Consider the following 23,367-nt stretch of genomic DNA (forward strand, 5'->3'; position numbering starts at 1 on the left):
CCACCACAGGGCAGTTAAGGGGGACAGGACCATCTTTCCCACTCTAACACATTCAGTAGTAGCTCACTGGCACCCCTAACCAACCCACAAATGCCTAACCCTCCCTAAACCCCCATTATTCCTACCTCCCCCACCCACCGTGAACAAGGGAACCTCTATTGAACTGCCAATGTGAGGTTTAGGACCTGCTCTCCCTGGTGCAGCAGCACCAGAGTGACAGGACCAGTTCTCCCCAGGGTTGCTGCCACTGTGGTGGGGGTGTGGGTGTGGCAGAGTGGACAACACTATAGCGTTCTCTCTTCAGACTTTGATGGTAACAGGAGCCATGGACATCTACATAGACAGAAACTGCTGCAGGGCCACAGTACTAGTCTTAGGCCTTGGAAGCAACTGAGGTCAGACATCACCCAGGGTGACAAGCATGCCATCTACCTCAGCCCACACTTTGCCACCTGCCTTCACCACTTCAGATCTCCCTCTCTCCACAGGACATAAACTATGCTGTCTGCCTGCCTGCCTGTCCCTCTCTCTCCCATACCCCACCATATATTTGCTCACATAATAGTGCCTGACTGCCTGGAGCTACAAGAGACCAGGTAGGAAAATGTTTTCACCTCACTGCCATGGCAGGCCATCCTCTTAGTTGTGGGATCTTCTTCTTCTACTCAGTCTTAATGGTGCTGGGCAAGTATTTTGATTTTTATGGTTTTATGCACTGTGTGTGTGTGTGTGTGTGTGTGTGTGTGTGTGTGTCTGTGAGTATTTGTTTTTATAGTGCTTTTTCTTTCTTTTGTTTTTTCTTTTTCTTTTTCTTATTCTTTATTTTAATGGCTTGTTTGTTTTCTGAAGAAAGATACTAAGAAGTCACGGAGTTGGATGGGTGTGGGGGGGAAGTGCTGCTGGGAGAAGATAAGGGCATGGAAACAATAATAATGTATTTATGAAAAAATACTTTTCAACAACAGGAAAAGAATTCACATGTACAGGAACACCTAGAGGTCAGGTTCTGTTTCAACATCTCTCTGTATTTCTAAGTTCTGGAGTCTTGGGGTGTCATTTAGATACTTGTTTTCTCTTGGGATGATTTCAATACTTTTCTTCTCCCAATTTCAAATACACATTTATTTTGCCAACCATTTTTAATGAAACAATGGGAATAACAAGGATTCAAATGGTTAAATGTTCTCAAATATGTAGTTAAATAAATGTGAGTATAAAATTAAGCCGACTTTCACTTTTGTAGAACAATCCTGAATGGTCTTTTCAGAGTGAAGGTGTGAACTTTGAAACAAATTCTTGCTCCCACTATTGATGTCCTCTGTATCTAAAGAAGACATCAATTTATAGATTCTAGAATGTAGTATTTATCCAATAAAACACTGGCTTCTTTGTTATTTTCATTAATTTTTTCAGGTGTATTTTTTGTTAGTTTGTGTTGGTGTGTAGGTTATAAACACATGTGAGTACATGTGAAGGGTAAGTAGTATGTGTGCCCATTCACCTGTAATCCCAGCACTCGGGAGGCAGAGTCAAGTGTATCTCAGGGAGTTCCAGGCCAGCCTGGTCTCCAAAGAAAGTTCCAGGAAAGGCACTAAGCTACACAGAGAAACCCTGTCTCAAAAAATAAAAACAAAAACAAACAAACAAACAAACAAAAAGATACAGAACCAAAAGAAATCACTGGCTATGACCATCTTTTGCTTTCTACTTTATTTTCATAAAACCAATCTCAGATGGGCAGTGGTTGTGCATGCCTTTTATTCCAGCACTTGAGAGGCAGAGGCAGGCAGATCTCTGTGAGTTCAAGGCGAGCCTGTTCTACAAAGTGAGTTCCAGGATAGGCACAAAGATACACAGAGAAACCCTGTCTTGAAAAAACAAAACTAAAAAACAACATCAAAAAACCAACCTCCATTGAACCTTGAACTAACTGTTCATCAGATAAATCACAATGAATTTACACCAGTACTGAATAAAAATGTGCTTCCACCATGTTAGCAATTGCATAAAACTTTCTTGAAAGTAAATCTTAAATCATCATGTTGTCATATCAACTTCCTTTATTCAATGAAAGTGGAATATTGTAATGAGTAGCTGTTCCAGGTTCGCCCTGGAAGTAATACCCCCTTTTGAGGCTGCAGGTAACTGTCACACCTAGGAGGCGGGGGCAAGAATGGAGCCCTTAAGACCCGAGATCTGGATGTGCTGGCTCTCTTGATTCCTGGATCCTGGACTCTGGAAGTAAACGGAGTAGAGTTCTCCAGAGCACACTGCTAGACTGCACTTCACCCCTCCTGGACCCTGTAACCTATCCTTTTTCTTATAAGTTACCCCACAAAATAAACATCCCTCAAAGAGAAGGAAGAAAAAATGCTAAGCAAGAAAGCAAGTAAGGCACATTATAAAGAGGAGGGAGAGAGAGAGGAAGAAAGGAATGTGGGAGGGGGAGGAGAGGAAGAAAGAAGGAAAGAAGGAGCAGAAGGGAGGAAAGTCTCCACTCTCTAATAACTGCTATTTATTGGGCACTTGGGCAGTTACTACTTTTAAAGGCTATTTTTTGGGGCTTCTCGTATATCACTTTTACTAGATTCTGCATGCCTGGGTTTTGGTCATAAAATCAGCATTGTGAATAAGGTAGATGTATATAATGCCCTCAAGTGTAGATGTATCTGGCGTGTTAAATAAGAAACACAGAACAGATTGCAGAGTTAAAAACCACAAGGTCAGAGCAAGAGCGGAAAACCTTACCCTTCACTGCTTCTGCGGTTCTTCCTCTCTGCAAGAGACCTACTTCTCTGGGTCCTGTCTATTTAAAAACTTTCTGTTCTCCTCTCTCATTGGTTGTAAACCCAGCCACATGACCTCCTAGTCACTGCCTGTTTGTACAGACCTCCACGTCTTCTATGGTTGGTATTGAGATTAAAGGTGTGTGTCTGCCATGCTGACTGTGTCCTTGAACACACAGAGATCCGCCTAGCTCTGCCTCCCAAGTGCTGGGATTAAAGGCGTGCCCCACTACTGCTCAGCTTCTGCTCTGGCTTGCTCTGACCTCAAGGCAACTTTACTGACATACAAATAAAATCACATTTCAATACAAATAAAATATCACTATACTCAAGAACCCAGTTATGAAGTAAAAAACCTCAATGTTTTCATTAACCACACTATAGCTTGAGCAAAACTAAAACAAACAAATTTTAACATGCCTTTTCACAATCAAAAACCCATCTCTGAAAATGTAAAAATGTGTTTACGTCTTACCATGTGATATTTTGATGAAAAATTAGGAGACAGCCAGCTCTCCTTCCCTATTGTGGTAGTCCATTCCATGGTGACCAAAAGGCAATCTTTGTAGCCAACGCTTCTTTCCAGTCTAAGAGTTACACAGTGAAGATGGAGAATGCTAGTCATGTTCTTCCCATGTAGTCTTAGTCACATTTTAAGGATAATGGCAAAAAACAATGCCATAATACCTCCTTAATTACAACTGGAATTTGTCCAGGGTTCCCTGAGAGGTGATCTGCCTTTGAGACTTGCTCTTAGCTTCCCTTGGGTTTGAACAATTTTGAGTCCCATAAGTGGCTGAGAAACAATATTGTATACTTTTCTCTAGATGGGGTTTTTGTATTATATTTACACCAAAATTCATCTTGAAAAAGTTTGTTGAGATATTTTATTGATGATGATTTATGTACCATCATGTCAAGGAACAGAAGAGTTATATATTAGTTAGGATACTGTGTCGATGGGTAGAAGTTAAGTTAAATTCCTATATGCTCATCTAATGTAACAGATGAGTTTTGATATAAAGGTCTATCAACTAATCTATAAGAATGATATGAGGGCTGGAGAGATGGCTCAGAGGTTAAGAGCACTGGCTGTTCTTCCAGAAGTTTTGAGTTCCATTCCAAGCAACCACATGGTGGCTCACAACCATGTATAATGTGTACTGATGCCCTCTTCTGGCCTGAAGTACAGGCATACATGCAGGGAGAACACTGTAGACACAATAAATAAAACTTTTTTAAAAAACAGGGAATAATATGAACTCTTCTGGGGAGAAACTGGTATGGTCTGTATTAATATTAACATCTCAGTTTTCTCTATGAATCTTTTATTTCATTTTTATATTTTTTGATGATTTCAGAGATATGTACGATGTATCATAATAGCTACACATCACCATTTATTATCCCCTTCCCATCCTGGTAACTACCTTCTTTTCAAATAGTCCTTCTATATTCCCGTCTTTTACATTTGACCCAGTGACATTAGGGTTACTTTTATGAACATCAGTAGAGGATTATTATGTTCAATTTCCCTATGTCTACATAATTGAAAAAATGATACATCTATCTCGGGAGCTTGGGAGCTTTAACAGTCATTGGCTCCTCAGTGAGGAGTAGGGACTCATGAGTCCCTCCTCTATCCATGATACATTGTTGAATGGTCCAATCTTGTTTTGGTCTTGTGTAGGTATCCATGGGTTCTATATTTTAAAAATTGTAGTGGCTATATCTTATACAGAAGACAGAATTTCATAACACTATTTCCTAACACTCTATTTCTCACATTGCCTCTTCCCTTTCTTCCAAGATATTTCTCAGTTCTAGGAGCAGGTACTAGCGTTAGATAAGTTTTGGATAATCATACACTCTCTATTCTTGGCAGAGTTAGGTGTCTCTGTTTATCACAACAAAATGTGAAAGTGAGCTTCACTGACCAGTTGTAAGAGGTAATCTAGTGCATAGATATGAAGGCCTGCAATTGTGTTGTTTTAGCTAAACAACAGCTGTTTATTCTTTCCTACAGTCTGTGACATTCTACTTCATAGGCTTGAACTGGAATAAGGTACTAAGTATGTGTTTGTCTCCTGTGGAGCAGGTCTCAAATTGTATTTGGATGTGTTTATTAATCTTCAAACATTCATGTCATCAGTGCAATAGTGGGTATGTATATCTCACCTGATAGGCCAGTATTCAAACATGCAGGATCCACAGCTCCTAAGGAATTTGATCGGATTTTTGTTTGTTTTACTTTGTTTTGTGCATATACATAGTTTAATACTTTCTGCTAATACTTTATATCCTAGCAAGCAGAAAATAATACCTTGAGAAATTCTTAAGTGTGAGCTCCTGTGAAGTTAAATCAAGATGCATACTTCCCACATTAAGGGCATAGACTACTGTTCAAAAAGGGAACACTGAGGTTACAACAAAGAACCATAGAACTAGAGCAATTACAAAACCTACAGAGCAAATCACTGATCCTGCTGATACATGCCGCTATTATCTTGACTTGTATTGAAAGCATAGAGATTAAGGGATTTGGTAGCTGAGCTACTCCAACTCTGCTGACCATCACAGAGGCAACTCGCTCAGGAATCATCTCTACCCCAAGCTTGAAAATTGTTCTGCATGTATCACATGGCTTGGAATCCCAGTACACTGTTATCTCCACTGCCATTAAAGTTTCACCTTCACAACTGTAAGTAATGGTTTGGGGGTGCTCCAATCCAACTACTGTGCCCACAGCTAGGATTCAGACTTTATCAGAAAATTGGGGACAAGACTCTGTGAACCCCCAAATCTTATATCATTCATAACTACAAATAAAGTACCAGAAGTACAATAGTGCTGACATTACCTGACACTTCCAGATGTGGTCTGAAACCCTTGCTTGGCTCACAACTCTATGAGTGTGTCATGAAAAAGAGGAAGAACTTACTTGGGAATTCTTTCCAGGAGTGGCACACTCCTTCAGGTATATGCTGAGATCTTTCTTCTTGCTAATAAGTTCACTTTTCCCTGTGTTGGAGCCTTTCATGGATAATGGCTTAGGTTTGTCATTATCACAGGATGCTTCTCATTAGTAAGTATCACTTCTTTTTTAAGCACACAGCTTGCTGTGAAATTTAACTAGACAGAGCTCTTTTCTTACTTGACATATTATACTTAAAAAAAAAAAACAACATTGCCCTAATTTTCTGCTCTCTTTCACTGAAGACTATGTTATGTGCAATAAAATATAACAAACATTCACTTGACCTGAAATTTCTTCTACCAAGCAAATTATTTCATTATCTTTAAACTCAGCTGCACTCAATACAGAACATGGACAGAATGAAATCAAGATTTTTGATAAATGTATCACAGAAAAGATAAATTTTCAGTTTCATGAGGTAGTCTTTATTTCCCTTGTTTAACTTATTAGACAGTCCTCTACAATCTTCATTTCTTTCAGTAGCTGGTTTTCTAAACTTCTAAAATAATTACCTGCCAAAAAAATAATTTTACCTTCAGCATACTTTGCTAACACATTGTATCAAATTCTTCCCAGCTGCTGCCATGTTTATCAAAGCAACAAATCTTGCCTCCTGTACTACTTATCCATATCACTTGCTTTTCTTCTTCCTGATACCATGATAACAGACCCTTAAAGTCGAAATGCTTTATTGTGGACCAGAGTTTGGGAATATAATCCATCACAATGGGATGCTATAACTAACACTGTAGTTAGAATTGAGTCACAAAATGCTGGGGTGTGTTATACAATTTGAGGCTCCTGAAAGAACAAAGAGTGTCTTAGATGCTGAACCATCTCTCCAACCCAAGAAGTTTGCATTTACAATAGTAAAAATTATTGGAATCTTGTAAAGTTTAAAACAGACAATAAAAATTACATGGAATCATAATTATGGATTTATAAGATTCTGGCTATTACAAACAAAGCTGATATAAACATAGCTGAGCAAATGCTCTTGTGGTATGGTTGAGCATTCCTTGGGTATATGCCCAAGAGTGCTATAGCTGGGTCTTGGGGGAGATGGATTCCCAATTTTCTAAGGAAGCGCCATATTGATTTCCAAAGTGTCTGTACAAGCTTGCATTCCCAGTAGCAGTGGAGGAGAGTTCCCTTTGCTCCACATCCTCTCCAGCATAACCTGTTTTCTGTGCTTTTAATCTTAGCCATTCTGACAGGTATAAGGTGGTATCTCAGAGTCATTTTGATTAGCATTTCCCGGATAATTAGGGATGTTGAGCAATTCCTTAAATGTCTTTCAGCCATTTGAAATTCCTCTGTGGAGAATTCTCTGTTTAGTTCTATAGACCATTTCTTAATTGGACTGTTGGGCATTTTGATGTCTAATTTCTTGAGTTATTTATATATTCTGGATATCAGCCCTCTGTCAGATGTGGGGCTAGTGAAGACCTTTTCCCATTATGTAGGCTGTCGCTTTGTCTTGTTGACTATGTCCTTTGCTCTACAAAAGCTTCTCAGTTTCAACAAGTCCCATTGATTGATTGTTTCTCTCAGTGTCTGTGCTACTGGTGTTATATTTAGAAAGTAATCTCCAGTGCCAATGCATTCAAAACTACTTCCTAATGTCTCTACTATCAGGTTCAGAGTAGCTGGATTTATGTTGAGGTCTTTGATCCACTTGGATTTAAGTTTTGTGCACGGGGACAGATATGGATTTATTTGCAGCCTTCTACACATTGACATCCATTTATGCCAGCACCATTTGTTGAAGATGCTTTCTTTTTTCCATTGTACATTTTTGGCTTCTTTGTCAAAAATTATATATTCACAGGTGTGCAGGTTAATATCAGGGTCTTCAATTCGATTCCATTGGTCCACATGTTGGTTTTTATGCCAGTACCAAGCTGTTTTTATTATAGTAGCTCTATAGTAGAGCTTGAGGTTGGGGATTGTGATGCCTCCAGACATTGTTTTATTGTACAGGATTCTTTTGGCTATCCTGGGTTTTTGTTTTTCCATATGAAGTTGAGTATTATTCTTTCCAGATCTGTGAAGAATAGCCAGAACCTGGAAACAACCTAGATGCCCTTCAACTGAAGAGTGGATAAAGAAAATATGGTACATATACACAATGGAGTACTACTCAGCAGAGAAAAACAATGACATCATGAGGTTTGCAGGCAAATGGATGGATCTAGAAAAAATCATCCTAAGTGAGGTAACCCAGACTCAGAAGGACAAACATGGTATGTACTCACTCATAGGAGGATACTAGATGTAAATCAAAGATGACTAGACTGCTACACAACTTCAGGGAGGCTACCTAGAAAACGGGACCCTAGGAAAGACCCAAGGATCACTCAATGACAGAGAAATGGATGAGATCTACATGAACAACCTGGACAACAGTGGGAGTAATGAAGAGCAAGATTTGAGGGAAAGAAGGCTTAGGGGAGCAGGAGATCCCAGCTGGATCAAGAACAGAAAGGGAGAATGAGGAATAACAGACCATGATAAACGAAGACCACATGAGAACAGGAATAGGCAGAGTGCTCGAGAGGTCCCCAGAAATCCACAATGATACATCCTCTGTAGTCTGCTGGCAATGGTCGAGAGAAAGCCTGATCTGACCTAGTCTGGTGATCAGATGGCCAAACACCCTAACAGTCGTCTTGGAACTCTCATCCAATAACTGATAGAAGTGGATGCAGAGATCCTCAGCCAGGCCCCAGGTGGAGCTCCAGGTGTCCAACTGTTGAGAAAGAGGAGGGTCTGCAAGAGCGTGCCCCAGGTGGAGCTCCAGGTGTCCAACTGTCGAGAAAGAGGAGGGTCTGCAAGAGCGTGCCCCAGGTGGAGCTCCAGGTGTCCAACTGTCGAGAAAGAGGAGGGTCTGCAAGAGCATGATTTGTTGAATCCAAGATTGCAAAAAGCACAGGGACAAATAGCCAAACTAATGGAAGCACATGAATTATGAACCAAAGGCTGTGGAGCCCCCAGCTGGATCAGGCCCTCTGGATAAGTGAGACAATTGAATAGCTTGATCTGTTTCAGGGGCACCCAGTCTGTGGCACCAGGGTTTGTCCTTAGTGCATGAGGTGGCTGTTTGAAACCTTGGGCTTACACAGGGACACTTTGCTCAGTCTGGAAGGAGGTGACAGGACCTGTCTGTACTGAATCCACCAGGTTTAAATGAATTGAATCCCCAGGTGTGCCTTGATCCTGGAGGACAGGAGAATGGAGGGGAGCGGCTGGCGGGAAGGTAGGGGTGGCTGCGGGAGTGGGGATTACAGGGGAACCCATGGCTGATGTATAAAATTTAAAACACATAATAATAAAGAAAAAATAAATAAAATAAAAGATTCTGAGAGGTGAAGATGGCTCCATCCCTTGTAAAATGTATCCAGTATCCTATAATTTTCCAGTAATATAAAATTCCATTTTAATACATTAAATTTGAAATTTTAATAATGTCTTGGTTTAGCTAATATTCCTAGGATAAAAATAAATGGCCACATTGAAATTGGGAAAGTAGTAATTTATATGCCTTCTACTTTCACATTATCTTCCATCACAGAGGGAAGTTGGGCTAAGAACTCAAGCAACCTGGAGGTTGAAATTCAAGGAACCTGGAGGCAGGAAGTGAAACAAAAACCATGGAGGAACATTGCTTATAGGCTTGACACCTGAACTGCTTGATTTGATTTCTTATACACCCAAGGACCACTTGCCTAAGAGTGGTACTATTTTGGTTGGTGGACCCTTCTATAACTATTATCAATTTAGTAAATATTCATAGGCCTGCCTTCAGGACAATATGGTAGAGATATTTTCTAAATTAATGTTCTATCTGGTCAGATGACTTTATCTTGTGTCCAGGTGGGAAAAAAAATCTAACCAAATAAGTTCTAAAGATGAACAACTGAATTTCACTGTAAATATCTTTCACTTCTTTGGTAAAATTTCTTCCCAGATATATTTTGAGGCTATTTGAATCATTTTCATTCCAGGATTTCTTTCTTTATATGTTTGTTGTTTACGTTCAGGAAAGTTACTCACTTTTGTGTGTCTACTTTTCATCCTGATACTCTCATAAAGGTTTTTATCAGGTACACAAATTTTCAGGTTTGTGTGTGTGTGTGTGTGTGTGTGTGTGTAGAATAATATCATCTGAAAATAAGAATACTTGAGTTATTTCCTATTTATTTTACAAATCCAGTCAGATGTGTTCTATTTACATTGTTCAGAAACTGTTTTTGACACAAATTGTTCTGGTACAATTTTCTGAAAATATCTCTTGTTCACAAAGAGACTAAAGTTTTGACATATCTGAAAGAAAGATAATGATATTCTTTGAGATCATCTGACTATGGACTTGACCTTCTATCCTAGGCTGTACTCAGCCTATTTAACTTGCCTCTAAGACAACAATGTAAATACTATGTACTTTTCCAATCTAATAAGCTTTTCAAACTAAGATAAATTCATAGATTTACTATTATATTTATGTACATTCCGATGCTCCTAATACAGTATAATGTATGTCTGTGTTGTGATAATCATTTCCTAAAAGTAGCCAAAAGTTGAAAACAGACTAAAAGAAAAAAATTCCCACAAATACTGGAAACGTGTATTCAGATAGGCTGATAACATATGTTTGCAGTTTAGGTTACCCTTCTCTATCAGCTGGAGTCAATAAGTAAGTTCTTTCCTTGAAAAATCCTTATCAAGAGTCTCATCACTTTTCCATACCATGTTATCTGTGTTTTTCAATGACCATAGAGTTAGCCCCTTTCTGGATCACAGGAACAGACACAGCACAGCAGAGCCTGGCACAGACATGGAACAAAAACATGCACAACACATTGGACAGAACTAACGCCAGGCAGACCAGACACACACAACAGACAACAGACACACCACTCACCACAAACTACAGACAGGCACAAAAATAGGGAACAACATAGGAATTCTATTGCAGGCTTGCTCTGCCTCAAACTAATCCAAGAGAAAGTCTATGTCTGTTCCTTAATGTGACATCTACACATTTTGAAACTTCCTCTGTAGTTCCTTTAATCATTAACTGATGCACCAAATCTTAGTTCTGTATTTTTTTTTCCTAATAGGAAGTCTTATGTGTCTTTTGTAGTATCATGCATATTATCTCTTGGAGTTAAAATCATTGAGAAACAAATACTATTAATATTTACCATTTTTTACCATAAAATTCATTTAATTGTTAGTGTTTCTGATTCTGAGCAGAAGGTGTTTAACAGTAATTTAATTTTCTGCAAATTCCTTTGGGCAATATGACTGTAAGAAAACATCACCATGAAGTGACATAAAATGTCTAAGTTTTAATGATATTGATCAATAATTTTATTTTTTATTTTTTATAATTTAAATTTTACATATCGGCCATGGGTTCCCCTGACCTCCCCCCTCCTGTCCCTGCCCCTGCCTTCCCCCCAGCCCCTCCCTTCCATTCCCATCTCTTCTAGGGCAAAGACTCCCCTGGGGATTCAGCCCAACCTGGTAGATTCAGTCCAGGCAGATCCAGTCCTCTCCTCCCAGGCTGAGCAAAATGTCCCTTCATAAGCTCCAGGTTCCAAACAGCCAGATCATGCACAAAGGACAGGTCTGGGTCCCACTGTCTGGATGCCTCCCAAACAGTTCAAGGTATTCATTTGTCTCACTTATCCAGAAGGCCTGATCCAGTTGGGGGCTCCACAGTTTTGGTTCATAATTTTAAAAATGTAATTATCAGTTGTGCACACAAAGATTAGAATATTAAAATCACATAATAAATTGACATTTTGGAAACTAATTTTAAGTCTGTTTGCTTTAGCTTCTATTCACTCTGTCTAAGAGTGGGGACATGTGCTCAATATGTCATTGTCTTGGCAATGGTGCAGCTAGGGAAGTAATGACCCACAAGCACTTTTTGTTGTATTAGAATAGGAGGTCTGTGTGGGTATTTATCTAATCAAGTCCCAGAGCTCATTGGGATAGGATAGTCTCATCATTCAAGAGGAATTATAGCTGGTCTCAAGTTTTTTATCAGTCAAGACATTGAAGGAGTAACTCATGTTTCCTTCCAGACATGAATGGATCCACCTTAAAATATAGGGACACTTGGAGGTCAAGTTCTGGATCCCCCCCCCCCCTCTCTCCCTCTCTCTCTCTTCTAGCTTATGAAGTCTCACTATGTCACTTAGAAACCTGTTTTCTCTTGGAATAACTTTATTATTTTTCTTCCCCAAATACACACTTATTTGTCAGTCAAGTTTTTAAATGAAGCGTAGTATTAATAGAAAGCATTCGAATATTTAAGACATTTTGAATATGCAATTAATAAATGAGAGGATAAAATTGAAATGCTTTTATTTTTATATAACAATGCCACATTACCAATGTAGAGTGAAAGTGTGAAGCTAGACACTTATTCACATTCCCACTATTGATGTCTTCTGTATCAAATGATGTTCTTTATTTACCAAAAATGAATGCTTTATTTGCCCAATAAAAAACTAACTTCATTACTTGTTACATTTAACAATATATTTTTGTTTGCTTATATTGGTGTGTGTGTGTGTGTGTGTGTGTGTGTGTTACACATGGTAGTGTACATAAAGAGTGAATGGTTTTTGCATCTGTGAACATTCATGCAGAGCCAAAATAAGGGGCTAACTATGAGTATTTATCGCATTCTGACTAATTTTTTATGACAAATCTCCACTGAAACTTGAGCTCACTGTTTCTCAAATATATCTGCCATGAAGCAAAGACCTGGGATCTATAAATCTATCATTTACCATACTAGAATTACTTGTGCTTAGGTGCTTAGATTCTCACATTTAGTTCTGGAAAATAAAACTCTTGTCCTCATGTTGACAAAACAAGTGTTCTTCCCATTGATTTGTCTCCCCATCTGTGGAAAAGCAATATTAAAACCTAACAATAATCACTTTCAATCTCTTCCACATTTTTCTGATGGCATTTATCATTTCCTTATTCCTAAATGTGTAAACCATAGGATTGAGCAATGGTGTCAGGACATTGACAAATATAAGCGTGTTCTTCTCAAAGGAGAATGCCGATGTATCCCGTGCATATATTAATATGCATGGAACAAGGAACAAAACTACAACAGTAACATGGGCTCCACAAGTAGAAAGAGCTTTCCGGCGACCTTCAGAACTGTGGGCTCTCAGAGAGAACAAGATGACAACGTAAGAGACAAGCAATAAGGAGAAGATGATGATGCAGATAGCCCCACTACTGGCAAACACCAAAAGGACAAATATATGAGTGTCAGTGCAGGCAAGCTTCAGCAATGGGAACAAGTCACACATGTAATGATCAATGACATTGGGTCCACATAAAGGCAGCTGCAATATGAAGATAATTTGCACGATAGAATGCAAGAAGCCCCCTGCCCAGCATATTGCCACCAAAATACTACAGAGCCTCCGGGTAAGGATGGAAGAGTAGTGCAAGGGCTTGCAAATGGCCACATAGCGGTCATAGACCATGGCTGCTAGGACAACCATTTCTGACCCCGAGAAGAAATGAACTGAAAACAATTGTGTCATGCAACATTCAAAAGAGATGATCTTCTTCTCACTTAAGAAGTCTATAAGCATCTTGGGTGTGACAGTAGAAGAAACACATGCATCCAGGAAGGACAGAAATGCCAAAAAGAAGTACATGGGGGAACCCAGCAGTGCAGGGCTGTAGAGGATGGTGACCACAATTATCATGTTGCCCCCTACAGTTGCAAGGTAAACCAACAGAAAAATAACAAAGAGTATTTTCTCAACTTTTGGGTTCTGAGAAAGGCCCAAGATTATGAACTCAGTGACAAAACTCTGGTTTTGCATGATTCTCAAGAAGATAGCAAAAATAAACTTTCTTCACACAAATCACCAATTGTTAAAAATGTTTCTCATATGCTTATATTTCCCTCAACAAGATAGTATATCCTTATGCAAATTATCTTGATTAATTCTATTACTATTGAAAATAAAATATTAGAAAAATGAAGGATATAGTTATATCACATAATTTGATGAAAATCTAAATTATATATTTATATAACTTTAAAGAATCCACATTTTAAATTTCAGTTATGAACACATTCATTTGTGTGAGATGAGAAGTCTAGTGTAACTGTATTATCAGCTCTTGAAGTGAATATTAAAAGACATTTTATAACATTTATAAACTAGATATGAATAAAAGGCCATGGCTGAGAGTCCACTTGTCAGAGAACTGCCCTATACAATAAAAGAATAAGAGGCAACTGTACATTTAGGTGCACACAAATTCCTGGCTACCTTTTACATTTGTTTCAAATTAAGAAATACATTGTTACCTCAAATAAATTATTCTTCACAAAAGAAATTCTGTACGAAGTATCTAGCAATATAAATGATAGATCTATACAGAAAGCATTAATTTTCCACTTTTATTTCACTTTAAATTGTGACCAAACATCATAAAAATAATTCTTTTCATCAAATCTAAATGAATACCAAAAGAAATTTCTCCTGTTCTGGTCTCAATCTCCTGGACAACAGTATACGACACTGTTACTATTTCATTTGTCTGACATTCTAATGTAAACATAATACCAAAAAAAAACAAAGAATGGTTAAATTATTTGTTCTAAGACTAGGAGGTCTCCATGGAGTCAACTGGATGAGAGGGAGATTGTTCATCTTAGTTGTAGCAGCACTGACAGATGTTCTCTCTGTTCTCCTTCTCTGAATTACCACAAAAGCATCTTCTTATTTTTTTCCTGTGTGAGTGATGAAGGTTCAGAAAGTGATGGTCCAAAACCACATATATAAAAATTGGTGATCACACAAGTGAAATAGAGAAATTATGCATTGAATTAATTTTCGTCTTGAGACACAATTATTTGTTACTTACTCATGCAGTGTTAAGTTGTTTAAGCAACTATTATTTGATAAGACAAATGGCTCAAAATATGTATGAGCTCATTATAAAGCATATTCATAAACTGCCTAACTGCTCATCTCCAAGTCACTGTAAATAAGGCAAAATGAATGTGTGAAAATGTTTCTCATGGTCACGTGACCTAAAAGTTCTAGATGTAATCATATTGAAAACATATCTGCTTTGTCCATAGTAAGCTCCTCTATAGAAATTAAGGGAATGTTCCATATTTACAATTCATTTGCTCTCCTACTCACACCTTCAAAGGCCATTGTTTTCCTCTCCTATCTATACAATTGAATGCCACTGGTAATAATATTATAGTCTATGAGCATTGCCTGGTTTATACATGCATATATCGAAATATACATGTGGACATTATACATTTTTGGTTAAAATTTTCTGAGTAAAAATAATGCAGTTCTATTGAAATGGAAGATTGTGGTAATTTTAAAGACAATAATTAAAATAGAACAGAAAATATTTACTTGTGGTATCTACACAACTCATTTAAGATGGAGAAGTTGAGTGGGTGCCTACTTAGAGCTTTCATCACTATGTTTCTGCAGAGAATTAAACTGAACAGAGAAGATAATTCTATATTTCCGTCTTATCTGTGGATAGTAAAAGGTGAGAACTTCTTTTTATCATATTTATACACAAGGTAAATTATTTAATTTCATGAGTTACGGTAAAAAGGTTTCAATGCAAAGAATATCCTAATATTTTTTATATTTAAAATATCTGATATGATAGTGTAGTGTTGTTATGTTTTATGATCATATTTTAAAGGAGTCAGAAGATACTGAATTAAGCACCAGAGGTAGCCTTAATCTAAACTGAAACCTGCAACATAAAAGGGATAATGGAAAGATGCAAGCTTTAGCTGACCTAAAAGCCTTTGCCCTAAGTATAAATTGTCATTATACCAGAACTTGCTTGTCAAGCTGCAAGGTGGAGTGGCAATCAGTAGTCATAATCAACTCTCTAATGGCTGTGAATCACAATCAACATGGCACAATATCCCTGAAGGAGTAATAAGGCATTCCTATTTCAATATCAACCAGCATCTTTCTAAGTAACTTAAGGACTAAAATCAATAGCTGGAAAATTTCACTCCTTAGCCAACTACTGAAGGCTAAAGGATATTAGAGGAAAATCTATTACCACTTCTTTACTATACCAGCCCAATTCCTAACTGAATTCTAAAACATTTCCTTAAACATGTGGATGAGTGTCTATCTCATCTCTCATCAAAGAAGTTTCTTTTTGCAGCTAATGGAGACCTTTACAGAAAATTGATTAAATATACAGATAGACTAATCACGAGGAACCCAGTTTCAACAGATAGATTGACTACACAGTTCCAACAACTAATGTTCAGTGAACATTTCTGGAAGGGTACAATAAAGTAGTATACTGTAAGAACTGTAGTACAAGAAAATCTACTGTGAGACTGTGCTTACTAGAAAGGACAGAGAAGCTGTAACTATGACATCTCAGATATATGTCTGTCTAAACAAGGCCTGAATAATAAGGAGGACACCAATACACATGCAAATGTGGAAGGAGAAATCCCATGGGCCCCACCTCCAGACAAAGAACCACAGGCAAATAATAACTGCTGAGAGAGGGAGAATGAGTCTTTCCCAGTGATGAGTTCCCAGGCTAGGTATCCAATAATGAGTATTCAGTCCCAACATCATTTAAATACCTGCAATAATAAACAGACTGAGCAGGCTGTGTTTTTAAATTTTTGTATTTATATGTTATATAACAATAAGATTTTAAAGGGCCATCAATTTGAGAGATTAAGAGGAAGAAGACATGAAAACCATTGTTGGGAGGGGACATGGGAGCGGCTGAGGGAAAACAGGCTAAGGGGGAGTTATTTAACTATGTTTAACTTTGAGGTGAGAGGCAAATACAATTTAAAAAGGATAGTTGCTGAAAATATCCAACTATAAATACAATTTGTTGTTTAGATGAAGCAATCATTCTCATTTTTTTTTGGTACATCATCTACAACAGAATACTCCATAAAGTGATGCAGCAGACTCAAGTGAATCTATGCAAGACCACCTGGGCCTTCTGTTCTATGCTATTTGTGTTCAGCTAACATTAAACTAAATAAAATGATGAGTAGAAATTAACAAGTTATTACTTTCTATTGTGGGAACATCAAGGATATGTCACAATACATTGTGCGAGATTCTCAATTTAATAGAAAATTCATTAAAACATGGGTAACAAAACAGCTTGATGTGTAATACTCATGGGCCATTTACTGATCTACCACAGCACTGGGATTTTCTCCATAAAAGACAGATAGACTTTAATCTAGTGGTAAAGGGAAACACAGATGCAGCCCAAGCTGGACACAAACTCACCATGTCATTGAATTCCTGATCTTCCTGACTCCACCTTCAAGTTCTATGATTATAAGCATGTGTGATCACAAACGGCAAAATCCATAAATTTTATTAACATATTCTGTAAACTCTGTGTCAAAAAGAACATGAACATTGATGTCAACTTTCTTTAAAATGGGCTTTTTGCCAAAAATGAGATGAAACATAAAATTAATCAAAAGAAAACATCTCATAAAAATCACACTTTAAAATGTATTACAGTAACTTTATCATTGCTTTTTTAATGCAGTAATTTTATTACACAAATCAGATATAATTACAGAGCCTTAAGTGCATTTTTATTTTTGAAACAGGATTCCTCCCAATACTTTTATTCTAAATATAAGTTAGTAGAGGAACAATCGCCAAGGAATGTGATGCGGTGTATAAAATATTGAAAAATGACAAAAATGAAAACTTCCATAAGAACTATGATATATAATTGAGACTATTACAAATTACTATATGATAGTATAAAAAAACACAAAGATATGACATAAAACAGGAGGCATTTAAAAACTTTATTAAGTGAGAATGAAAATATAAGAAGAACATTAATAATTCATTCACTAACATAAACTTGTACTATTTTCTATAAGAGATATTAAAGTGTTAAAGTTTATTAGTAAGAAATATGTTCTTATGATTATTAAAAAACTGAAAATTAAAAACCAAGATGACACCCTCAAGAGCTAATTTCCTAAAATAAAATTCTGATTTTTACTCTATCCATCTGATTACCAAAGGTTGGAGTAATGAGTTAATTTTATAGGCTTCTTATGTGGACTATTTAATTATATCATAATCTTTCCATTAACAACCATACATTGGACTTGACTCTATCCCAATTCTTTGCTCTTTGACTTCAAATCCAAATTCTCACTTAGGAACAACATGCTTTCTCTTTACTTATCCTAAAATATCCCATGATCTTTTCCACAGCAGCCGTGCACTTGAAAATCCTAGAGGGCTATCTTACCTTATTCAGGAGCACAAAGTAGAAACTGTAGTCACTGAGCCTTCTCCTAAGCAGGGACCTAGAAATGTGTGCCTCCCTGGTCCACCATCCACAAAGCCCACTACTTCCTTCCCACTCATTCAAGCAGCACAAGTAATTGTAGTGCCAATATGCCCTCATAACAAAATGTCTTCATTAACTGTGAGATACAAGTAACATTCAAAATGTTCAGAGAGATGAATAGAGGTTTGCCACTATAAATATTAGCTCTATAATATATTTAATATAAATTGCTACTGTTCTTACAAATGATGCTGATTCATTGAAGTTTTATATGAAAGTATCTGACATATTAAATTCCATAAGTCCAATATATTTTTAAAATAAAGTTAATATCTACCAATAAAAGCTTCATTCTTTGTGTTTGTAGCTAACCAGGTTTATATCCTTGACTTTCTGGAAAATACATTCCCTTCAGACTACTAATCTTTTCTCTGTCCACAGTGTTACTCTTGATTTCCCTACGTATCTCAACTTCACTTCCCCTATTATCTCTGCAATGCAGGCAAAGGAGATATATTCTCTTTCTTTTCATGGTCTCCCTGAGGGATTTCTGAAGCCCCTTTTATGTCTTAATGATTCTGCTCATTTTAAGAGAAAAAAATGAGACAAAATTCTCACTCCAAGGGAGTCAGAGTTTCTTTTCCTAAGAGTTCAGTGAAGAATTCTAAGGCTTTGAGGAATGAAAGTGGATATGATTAAATCTGAAGACTTCATTTTGTGAATAAGGCAAACTTTGTTACCTTCTATTCCTCCTGTGTATTATGTGTTTCTGTGTATTTGTGGAACTAGAACTTTTTATATTTTACTTCCACAGCTTTTTAAAGATACAGTAATGCTTCATATATGATTTTCTTATTTCAGCATCTTTAATAATACCTCAAAGCATCCTACCTTTCCATGCAAGCTTCTCAATGGAGATTTACTAGTATATAAATGAACGTATGATTAGACAATCAAAATATTGTTATCTAGATAAAAAATAAATTAGTGCTGCAGTTCTAAATTGTTTGATTTTAATGTGAGGATGAACATTTGAAAATATGTTAAATTTCAATAAACTTTGAAGAAACTGAAAGCTAAAGATAAATTAATGGGAAGACATTTCAAGGAGGGAGGGATGGATGGAAAGAGTTTGTACTTCACAGTTATTTGAGCACTGTGAGCACTTAAACAATTTTCTTCATGGAACATTTTATTCACTTAATAAAAAACAATTTTGGTAGTAAAATTTTTGCTAAGATAAATAATATGAGCACCAGGATTTATAGATCTTTCACAAGAACAGATATCTGTAGAGTAAAGGGGGCCTAATTTTGCTAAACACAGTAGGTTGCACATAATACCAAATGTTGAGTCACTTTATCACAAACTAAAGCTTTTCCATGAAGGTGCATTGTATGCTTACTTTGCCTTTATAGTTGTGACTTCTGTGACAGAAGGAGAGCAGCTCTGGCAGTGAGGGTGGAGGATGTTACCTCTTGTTCTGGGATGGTGATTTCCTCATGGTTGCTGAACAAAACATAAATTAAGAATCCAAAAATTCCTCTCTCACTCTATCTGACATTTAAAGAGGTTTCCTTGAGACGTCTTGAGTCTGTGAGACTAATTTTTAGTTCTCTCAGGATTTGAAAATTTTCTGGCCCCATGAGATTCAATGACACAATTTTGTGAAACTTTCCACTTGGTTCAACAATTACAATGTTGCTGTGTCCACCTAAAGCTATACGGTGTATTTTTGTAATTTGGAGGGGGTTTAATTTCTTAATAACTTCATATACTATAATTTTCAGAAAAGGTAGATTGTTCTATACTGTATGGAATACAGTGCTTCTGTGCTTAAACTAGGCAAAAAGACTTGTGTCAGAAGAAATTGATCTTTAGGGAAAATATCCATTGTTTTGTTAAAACCCACCAAAGACTTTTCAGCAAAGTATAACTTTTTTATAATTTTATGTTCATAAAATATAACTATTTGTGTATAAATATTTGTGAACTATAAAATAATATAAACGTTTTTACCTCAAAGTTGTGCTTTATTGCTACTTATTTTTCACAATTTCATACACTTCACCAATGAAATATGATCACATTGGCCACCAATAACTTTTCCTTCTCCACTTCCCTTTAATGGCATCCTTTTCCCATTATCATTTTTCCCCTGACAGTCATATGTTTCTATAGACCATTGAATGTCATGAGGGAAGCTTGTGTGAGCATGATTGGTGCTTATTTCTGGGACTGTGGGGCCACTTGCCCAAGGCTACATAGGTGAAACAAATACTGAACTACTACAATTGGCATATAAATTTAACTATCAATAACTTCTCAAGGATGATTAGGGCTTCCTGAGATCATCCCAAATTAGAGATGGGATGTCTTAATCTTACACCAGGCATGTGTTGGTGTCCACAGTGAATGTTTGTTCATGGTTGCAATGTCTGTGCTACCTCTATCAAACAACCTAATATAGCATACCTATACATGCTCCAAGTATATTACAGTTAAACACTAGAAAATGTTTCCATTAAACCCAGAGGTATTAAGGTGGAAGCACATGGGGAGAGTGATGGGAGATAGCCCACAAAGTGTTGGAGAAAGTAAAGGGAAGGGGGAAATAGTGTAATTCTATTTTTAAGACATTTTCATGGAACACAAACAACAGTAACAATAAAAAAAAGGAAAAAAAAAGAGAAGGGGAGAGATATGAAAAACTACCTTAAGTTTTTAGACTAGTACAGAGTTCCATATCCTTTAGATTACAAAATGTTCCCAAACTCTACATGCCTCATGTTTATCATCTGTAAATGGTTACAATAGCAAGGAGTGTCATCATAGGTTAATGGGTATTGCTGTTGTTTCACAAAGCCTTCCTACAGAGAACAGTAAGTGCAGTAGGAAGTTCCCATGGAGTACAAAGACCTATTCATCTAAACATTAGGTAAATCTTAGCTTCATCTTTCATATTCCAATTAAGATATTGTCTAACATTAAACAAAAGTGCCATTATATTTCCAATAAAGCAATTTCTAAAATTTGTTTTAAAACATTCACTGAAGTGTATAGCAGGATAATGTTTTATTTATCACAATATTATTTCAAATTAATTAGAAGATGACTGACTGAACACAAGACCCATTCTGATTGAATGTTTCAACAGTAAAAAGGTAATAGTTGCAAGTTAATTTAAATATAAATAATGTATGTTATTTAGATTATGCAAGCATATGACAGTTTTCTTTACTATCTTGACTACTGAATACAGCATAAAGCAGTATAGCAGAATCAAGTGAATCAATGTAAGTGAGATGATGGAACCCTCTGTTCTATCTTATTAGTATTCATCTGAAATTAGATCAAACTCAAGAGTGCTAAGAATGAGAGAGCAAGTGATCATCCCTACATGGAACAATTATGTTTCCCCTAAACCATTACCAATGCTAAGAGAAGAATCTGGAAGAGGAGGAGAAAATGTAATAGTCAGGAAATAGGAAGGAGTGCTCTGAAATGTATTCTGGACATTATGTAGCTATTATCCTCATGAACTCACAGTAACTATAGTTCCTGCAAAAGATAAACAAAGACAGAATCCTAGAATAAATGTAGATCATTTCTGGGCCCCCATCCTATTGAAGAGGTATTTACTCTTGAAGTTTCTGGGGAATGAAAAAAAAAATTCTTTACTGAGGATCTGGCCACTAGTAGATTAGTAGTAGTTGATGCTCCCATTGCTGGCATGATATGCATGTACCTATGGATAGCATGTGCATATGAATTTAGCTGATTATCAAAAAGGAAGAGATTTGCAATGTGCTGAAGGACATATGACAATTGATATTAGAGGAATTTGAAGAGAGAATAAAAGTAGAAAAGTTTATGTTTAAATGTGTACATGTGTGAAATTTTGAATATTCATAAAGACAAATAATATGTTAAAATTAGGCCAAATACTATGGTTTAAGAGAAAAGAATTATTCATTTTCTTTTCTCAACTGGCAAAAAACAGCTTTGTGTGTTATACATTTGTCATAGAAACAAACTAAACACCTAAACAAACTAAACAAACTAAAAGACTGTTCAAGTGTATTTTGCACTTTCATTATATTGTCTTTATGGTATCAGGGCTGCTGTTGAGGACATTGATCCATCTGGATTTAAGTTTTGTGAAGAACTAGATGAAGAGTCCTAGATTCGTTTTTTATTCTGCACATGGCTATTCTATTGTGCCAACACCATTTGTTGAAGGTATATAGTTTTTCCAATTGTTGGTGTATGACAAAAATTCAGTTTATTGTAATGTAGATATTCAAATCTATCCCACTGATCAACATATCTGTTTTCATGACAGTATTATTATTTTTTATTGTATGTCTGTGTAGTACAATTTGAAATCTGGAAAACAAGTGTGGAATGTATTCTCTAATAAATGGATGTTAGGTTTAAAGCTTTCAATAGACATGGTAAATCTGTATAACCACATAATCTGGGTATAGAGATGTAGAATGAGAGAATACTTACAGTATAAGATTAATTAGAATATACAGATACAGAGAGATTGAATAGAAAGAATAAGATAATTAAATGAAGAGGGAGAGAGGAAGGGGGAGTAAGGGAGAGAATATAGTTATAAACAGCTAACACCATGGGCAATTTGAAAGGTCATATATAAGCATATTACTGTAGAACCTTCTTAATATGTGTGTGTGTATAAAATTAGTCTAACTATAATCAACAAATAATGAAGGAGACAAAGTCACAAGACATCTCTCATGATCAAGTGAAATAGCCAGTGCCAGAAATGGTTTATATCTATTTCAGTTGTTGGACAAAGTTGCCCCATGGAAACCCTCAAGCAGGCAATTGACAATACCATTGGTTCCTTTCCACAAATTTATGGTAAACCCTTGTTCCTAAATACTGTATTTACTTATTTCCTGGAAGGTGGAGAAGTTGAGCTGGTGACTACCAAGGGCCTTCTCCTCTACTGAGTAGTGTTGATAATACTGAAAGGTAGTCTGTACACTACTGGAAGAGAAAGATAACCACTAATCCAGCCACAAATGTTCAATCTACAGTGGTGTCCTGCCTGCAAGATGCACTAGTTCAATAATGGAACTAAAGTTGTGTGAGTGACTGACCACTATTTGAATGGATTTAAGGCCCGCTCCATGAGATGGAACCTCTGCCCAACAATACTTGGGTAGCCAAGATCCT

At 36.6% G+C, this 23,367-nt stretch overlaps 1 protein-coding gene across 1 annotated transcript; it reads right to left on the reverse strand.

Annotated features, from left to right (window-relative positions):
* Window positions 1-12,707: 12,707 nt before the first annotated feature.
* LOC118582654 (olfactory receptor 4C15-like) lies at window positions 12,708-13,667 on the reverse strand. Its single transcript, XM_036185692.1, has one exon. It carries the CDS (start codon window positions 13,641-13,643, stop codon window positions 12,708-12,710), a length of 936 nt encoding a protein of 311 aa, XP_036041585.1. The 5' UTR covers window positions 13,644-13,667.
* Between the last annotated feature and the right edge of the window lie 9,700 nt (window positions 13,668-23,367).

This window comes from Onychomys torridus, chromosome 4 (genome assembly GCF_903995425.1).
Source record: "Onychomys torridus chromosome 4, mOncTor1.1, whole genome shotgun sequence".
Lineage (NCBI taxonomy): Eukaryota > Metazoa > Chordata > Mammalia > Rodentia > Cricetidae > Onychomys > Onychomys torridus.